This window comes from Littorina saxatilis, linkage group LG11 (assembly GCF_037325665.1).
Source record: "Littorina saxatilis isolate snail1 linkage group LG11, US_GU_Lsax_2.0, whole genome shotgun sequence".
NCBI lineage: Eukaryota > Metazoa > Mollusca > Gastropoda > Littorinimorpha > Littorinidae > Littorina > Littorina saxatilis.
In genome coordinates, this window is record NC_090255.1 from 11,810,029 (window position 1) to 11,817,528 (window position 7,500).

General features: G+C 41.9%; 1 protein-coding gene across 1 annotated transcript in view; it reads left to right on the forward strand.

Moving 5' to 3' along the window:
• The window catches only part of LOC138979761 (uncharacterized), a 25,061-nt gene that overhangs the window by 16,459 nt on the left and 1,102 nt on the right, over positions 1-7,500 (forward strand). The window contains exons 2-5 of the mRNA XM_070352504.1: positions 5,472-5,681; positions 5,844-5,871; positions 6,696-6,884; positions 7,391-7,500. The exon at positions 7,391-7,500 is cut by the window's right edge and continues 9 nt beyond it. Of these exons, the coding sequence (XP_070208605.1) occupies positions 5,472-5,681; positions 5,844-5,871; positions 6,696-6,884; positions 7,391-7,500 (537 nt within the window). The remainder of the gene's footprint in view (positions 1-5,471; positions 5,682-5,843; positions 5,872-6,695; positions 6,885-7,390) is intronic.

Here is a 7,500-nt window from a genome sequence, read left to right on the forward strand (position 1 = left end):
ACTAAATCTTACTATTGGTACGCAATCAATTGAACAAGTTCAACAGCATCGCGTTTTAGGGGTAATTATTGATTGTGAATTCAAGTGGCAGGCACAATTACAGCATATTTGCAAGAAAGTAGCCAAGAACGTTTTCCTCCTATCCAAGTTAAAGTAATCTACGGACAGAAGGACTCTGGAAATGTTCCACCATGCTCATGTAATGCCTCACATCAATTATGTTTCGACGCTCTGGGATGGCAGCAGTGATGTCCACTTGAAAAAGTTAGACTCTCTCTATCGTCGCTCGGCTAAACTCATCGTAAAGGATAATGCCCCGACAGATATGACATTAAAAATGCTTAACTTTCTTCCACTGGAAAAGCATCTCAAGTTAAACAAAGCCATTTTCATGCATAAATTGTATTACGGTAAAGTGCCGATTTACATTACATCATTATTTAATAAAGTTACCGACAGATATAGGTCGGTCAACTTGATCCCACCGATTCCACGAATTGACCTTTATAAGACCAGTCTTGCTTTTTCGGGTACATAAGTTTGGAATTCACTTAAAGTCATTAGAAAGTTTTAAAAAATGTGTCCAAAAACACTTAATGTCTGAGTAGTTTAACGCGTTTTGATTTACCACACTTAGTATTACGCCAAAGATATGCTGTGCATTGTACTGAACATATTTTTGTTGTACTATTGCTACATGTTCGATTGTTACCAGCTTGTACTTATAATTACTTGCATAGTATGCATTTGATTTTATGAATAACCACATAATTATGTATGCTCTTCATGCCTCATCATCATCATTATCATCATCCTCATCCTCATCATCATCCTCATCATCATCATCCCCATCATCATCATCGTCATCGTCAGTCGTCAATCGTCAATCCGTCATCGTCATCGTCATCGTCATCGTCATCTTTATCATCACGTGCTGAAGATGTCTGACCTCCTTTTGTTGGTAAACTTTTTAGCTTTTCAATTTTTAATTTTTCAATTGTATCATTGTGTGTCTGTGCGTCCCAAGGACAGATTGTAAGAAAAGGTCTAGCCTTAAATCTTAATCCTTGTTAAATAAAGTTCAATTCAATTCTCTCTCTCTCTCTCTCTCTCTCTCTCTCTCTCTCTCTCTCTCTCTCTCTCTCTCTCTCTCTCTCTCTCTGAGAGAAATTTTTGCAGCTGGCAAAATATAACTGTACTCTCTGATTATATTGAAAAACATGATTATATATAATTCATGAAGGATATTTTTTTATTTTTTTATTTTTTCAATTTTTTTTTATACAAACACATCTGTGTTATATATAATTTTCAAGCATTGCTAAAGAATCACAATGCATCTTAAAATGTCTTATTGGTTGCTTGACATGTTAATTATGGTAAATATGTCATTTGTACTATAGTTAAACTTATCTTCTATTTCTTCTTGTTTGTTACCCCTCAATGGGCAAGGGCCGGATGAAAAAAAAGCATGTATACATTGCTTATTCTGTCACCCTCGTAAAGCAAATTTCAATTCAATTCAAAATTCTCTCTCTCTCTCTCTCTCTCTCTCTCTCTCTCTCTCTCTCTCTCTCTCTCTCTCTCTCTCTCTCTCTCTCTCTCTCTCTCTCTCTCTCTCTCTCTCTCTCTCTCTCTCTCTCTCGCCTCAAACAACATCTGTTTGGATTCTGAGGAGAATGACACCTACACCATTCACCATTCCATAACGTCATTTGTAAACATCATAGGTGAACAAAATGACTGTTTTTGATAAATAAAAAAAGATTCGTCTTTCCAATGTCGTGCAAAACATGTTCACTTGTAGCTGTTCTCGTTTCTGTCAAATTTGAACGTGGTAACCATGCTTTTGCGAATTTAATTTTTGATGTGTCTGTGTTGCAGGTACCCCTGTATAGACAACTAGAATGAATACCCGCTTCGCCGGGTACTCGGCTTCGCCGGGAAGAAGTAGAGCCGAATACCCGGCTTCGCCGGGAAGAAGTCGAGGAATACCCGGCTTCGCCGAGATGAAAGCGTTGTGGACAGTGACCTTCTAAAAATAGTAACGGGAATATCCGGCTTCGCCGGGATGAAGCGTTGTGGACAGTGACCTTCTAAAAATAGTAACGGGAATATGGATTGACGCCATACGAAGGAAGGGAGATAAACGCAAAACACTGGAGAAGATAAGGAAGATGAACATGGATCTGGGAAGATGAACAGAAAAACCAAAATCAGTTCAGCGCTGCGCGCTGAGAGCACGTGTTGAAAATTCTCATCGACCAGGTTGTGTCCGGGGTCTACCAGAATATGCCCACCAAATTTGAAGCAGATCCATCGAGAACTTTGGCCGTGCATCGCGAACACACACACACACACACACACACACACACACACACACACACACACACACACACACACACACACACACACACACAGACACAAGTCGTATATATATATAGATAGATACCTCTTGTAAAATCAATATATTTGCTGAATATAAAGGTGAAACTATTGGCCTTTATTTTTATGACGGGTAGTAAACACAATTATTCCCCCCTCTGCTTCTTTACCTCTGTAAACTTGTAGGGGTAGTTATTTTTCGATAATGACCCAGCAACCAAACAAATAACGACCCAGCAACAGCCTGAATCCTCGATAGTGCAATGGGTTGAGAGGTTGTTCTGTTTCGGTACTACTTTTTGCGACTGAAAAGTTCCGAACGCTCTAATGTACGAAGTATACATCTCTGGAGCAAACAATACAAACATACCGCATTTAAATTAACAACTACAGGCCTGAACACATGAATCTCCATATAAAATCCATGAGTTCGGTTGTTTTCTGAATCTCATCTGCCGTGCCGTCAAGCCGTTCATCACAAGCAATTTCCCAAGGCAAGTAACTCATACTTTGTCTAGCGACAAGAGTAGTTCCCCTTCTTTTCACTCAGTTCCTTCGACAACAGACTGCAATCCGACGGTCAGTTTTCAACAATATTTCATTTAATAAACAGATCACACGCAACCAAATGCACACAGCTCATCAATTTAAACAACATAAAGGGGTTTCATACACTATTTTCCCCAGAAAACTGAACTTCATACAGTTTTTAACGTTGGAACACGGGTGCAAAAGTTCGTCTGCTAGTCCCATTTGACGAAAAAACATTATTCTAAGCGATACCAAAACATATACAGAACACACAATATCTGCCTTTGCCGCCACAGCAGAATAACAGCATATCTGTGTACTTGATTTTAGCCCAAAATAGGAAAACTGACAAGAAGTGTTAACAGAATGGAATGATTTGCACGGAACTATACAACCGCGCATTAATCGATCGCCTGCGCAGGTTGACTGGTTGAGAGAATAGGATTCGATCAAACTTTCGCAAAAAAACTCCTCTTTTCTTTGAATAACTGAAGAAAGGAGGAATAAAGAGGTTACACACCTCGTCTCAGTGATTATAAAAAATAATGGTCTCAGTTCGCGGTCATGAAAAAGCTCGCTAAAGCTCGCATTTTTCATGATCCGCTAACTTCGACCATTATTTTTGATAATCACTGAGACTCGGCATGTAACCTCTACTTATTTGCACAGTGTGATCGTATCATTGCAACCGACAGCTGTTTAATGGATCGGTTAACTACAGGCGACATTACATTTGTGAGCATTTCGTTTTGTCTACAATAAAACGATATGTTAACTTATATTTTGTGTTTTATGATTATGCAGTGTAAAATGAAGCAGAAACAACCAACTTGCGTTTGTTGATGTATTTTTATTTTATATTTTAGAGCCTTGGCAGAATATCTGTTTGGGAGTTACGGTCCATTACCTATGTTGGCGACACGGTCTTCAACGTGAAATCATTGCAGTTTTCTCCATAAAGAGCGCACGGTACTGATATCAGTATAATTATGCTCAACAAATATGTGATGGCAACGGTCTTCAGCATGAAATCATTGCGGTTTTCTCACAGTATTGATGTCTCTTTTATTTATGGCCACAATTTTATTATTTATACGTTTTAGGTTTGTGATAGAAGTGCAATGCACACACAGACACACAACACAGACACACACAGACACAGACACAGACACACACACACACACACACACACATACACACAAACACACACACACACATACACACAGGCACACACACAGACGAACACACACACACACACACACACACACAAACACACACACACACACACACACACACACACACCACTGACACAGACACACACACACACAAACGTTAATGGAAAATCACGAAATATTTAATGAACGTCAGGTGTACATGATGTGATAATGACTCATCTCGTATTCGTATTCGTATTCACACAAACACACATACACATACACAAATGTAAAAGGAAAATGACGGAATATTGAATGACAGACATAACGAAACGTCAGATGCACGTCGTTCTGATGTCTATATATTTGCTAAATGGGTATTCTCTCGCCACCATTAAACGCTCTATTAACGAACCTTTCTTTTTTTGTTGATCACTGCCTTTTACTGTTTCTCACACAGTATAAATGAAGCACCCTGACCGCTCTTTCTTTATCTACTCAGAACCGTGTTGTCAGTAATCGAGTGCATTTCAGCAGGTTGAACAACAGACTTGAGGTAAATCAGAACATGAACTTTCTTTTGAAACGTTTTGTAGATGTCAAATCTGAGTGTATTTCTCTCTCTCTCTCTCTCTCTCTCTCTCTCTCTCTCTCTCTCTCTCTCTCTCTCTCTCTCTCTCTCTCTCTCTCTCCTCTCTCTCTCTCTCTCTCTCTCTCTCTCTCTCTCTCTCTCTCTCTCTCTCTCTCTCTCTCTCTCTTACATATCAGTAAACTTGAAACACACTATCATTCCGTTTGTGTAGTTTCAATAAGGTATGCACTAGTACACCCCCCGCGGGTTAGGGGGAGTCCCATATTGGTTGGGACGAGAAAGAATTTACCCGATGCTACCCAGCATGTCGTAAGAGGCGACTAACGGTTCTGTTTCTCCTTTTACCCTTGTTAAATGTTTCTTGTATATAATATAGTCAATGTTTGTAAAGATTTTAGTCAAGCAGTATGTAAGAAATGTAAAGTCCTTTGTACTGGAAACTTGCATTCTCCCAGTAAGGTCAATATATTGTACTACGTTGCAAGCCCCTGGAGCTATTTTTTTATTAGTGCTTTTGTGAACAAGAAACAATTAACAAGTGGCTCTATCCCATCTCCCCCCTTTCCCCTATCCCATCTCCCCCCTTTCCCCGTCGCGATATAACTTTGAATGGTTGAAAACGACGTTAAGCACCAAAATAAAGAAAGAAAAAGAAAGAAATGCACTAGTACGCACCAGTCCTCTTCGTAGTTCAAGTCATACGACAATGGGTTTTTTGTTCACCACTTTTTTTCTTTCTTTACCCCCTTTGGCCTTCGTTTTCTCATTTATTTTGTACCACATTTTAGTGTACAGGTTTCTTTCAACAGAATATCACCATGCTTCTCGCCATCGCGTCGCTCGTCCTGTCTGCCATCTTGATGACTCAGGCTGACGTCGCTGACATAGTGTCAGACGTGACCAACGTCGAGCCTCTTTCTGAAGAGCTGTACATCTTTGACGTCACTTCCGATGCTCCCGTTGCTGACCTGAAAGGAGTTCTAGGGTCAGCCGGTGTGGAAGTGAGACACAGCTTCCAGGTAAAGGAGAGGGAAGTGGAGGGTATGTCTCGTGTGTTGCCTGTTTAGTTGGTTGATGGTTTGGTAAGTTGAATTGTAAGGTTAATGCCTTCTTGGTTGTTGGAATATTTGACGACTCTTGCCACAGCAATACTTTACCAGAATTTTCTTTCTCTTCAACAGGTTCTCGGCACACGGCAGTATTTCTTCGGTAAGTACAACTAGTCTCTTCAATTAACTCAGAAAGCATTTTGTCCAGAATGTGATAATGTCAACAACTCGCAGTTATGTCTCGAAAGAGACAGATATAGTACAACATAGTACGCTTGCTTGGATGTGTGTGTGTGTGTGTGTGTGTGTGTGTGTGTGTGTGTGTGTGTGTGTGTGTGCGTGTGTGCGTGCGTGTGTATGTGTGTGTATGTGTGTGTGTGTACGTGTGTTACTCTCTCTCTTCTTAAACCCCACTCCCTCCCTCCCACCCCCGACACTCTGTGTCTCGCTCCCTCTCACTTTCTCTCTCGCGCGCGCTCTCTCTCTCCCTCTCTGTCTCTCGCTCTCTCTCCCTCTCTCTCTCGCTCTCTCTCCCTCTCTCTCTCTCCCTATCGCTCTCTCTCCCTCTCTCTCTCTCTCTCTCTCGCGTGAGCCTAAAATCTCCATCCTTGAGTAATAAAGTTCGTTCGTTTGCTCGTTCGTTCTCTCTCTCTCTCTCTCTCTCTCTCTCTCTCTCTCTCTCTCTCTCTCTCTCTCTCTCTCTCTCTCAGTCTCTCTCTCTCTCTCTATCGCTCTCTCTCCCTTTCTCTCTATCTCTCTCTCGCTCTCTCTCCCTATTTCTTCCTCTCTCTCTCTCTCTCTCTCTCTCCCTCTCTCTATCTCTCTATCTCTCTCTCTCTCTCTATCTCGCTCTCTCTCGCTCTCGCTCTCTCTCTCCCCCTCTCCCCCCTCTCTCTCTCTCTCTCTCTCTCTCTCTCTCTCTCTCTCTCTCTCTCCCTCTCTCTCTTGCTCTCCTGACAGCGGCCATATTTTCTGACGTAACAGTTGTTGATGGGAGCGACTCTCTGAATCAGCTGACCTTCCCAGAAGGCTCGCTGGTGACGCAGTATCCGGCAGAACACGTGGACGAGTTCTTGGAGATGATTGGTGTCGATGGTTGGAGTGTATCGGACACAGCGGGGGGACTGGATGATAATGATCTGGTGGTCATCAATTGGGAGTTTGTTGTCCCTGGTGAGTGGGTGTGGGTGTTGTGTAGATGGGTGGGTGGATAGGTGGTTTAATTAGAGTGGGTGTGTTAACGAATTCGTTTGCTTGCGCGTGTGGTGTGCACAGGGGTGCGTGGGAGCTTGCGTGTGTGTGTGGGTATGTGTGTGTGTGTGCGTGAGTGTGAGAGAAAGAGAGTGAGAGAGAGAGAGAGTGTGTGTGTGTGTGTGTGTGTGTGTGTGTGTGTGTGTGTGTGTGTGTGTGTGTGTGTGTGTGTGTGTGTGTTTGTGAACACGTACTCTTTTGTATTTTACTACATACGTGAGAGAGACCACTCGTGAGTTAACAATTTATATGGTTCAATTCACACCTGATTTTTCTCTGCTCATGATGCCGAAGTCACCGTGTTGAAAAGCACTAATCTGCGTATGTGAGCATTTGTATTAGTGTGTTTTTGTGCCGCGTGGGTGCGCTCTTTTTCATTCTGCCATTCCCTGGTTGTCTGACTCTCTGTGTGTCTTCTGTTACTTCAGAAGGCATTGCTACATCGGAGATGAAGTCAATGATGACATCCTTTGCAAGTGTATACAGACAACCAAACCAGATCATGCAACCTGCAGAGTACGCAGTGGTGGGAAGATAC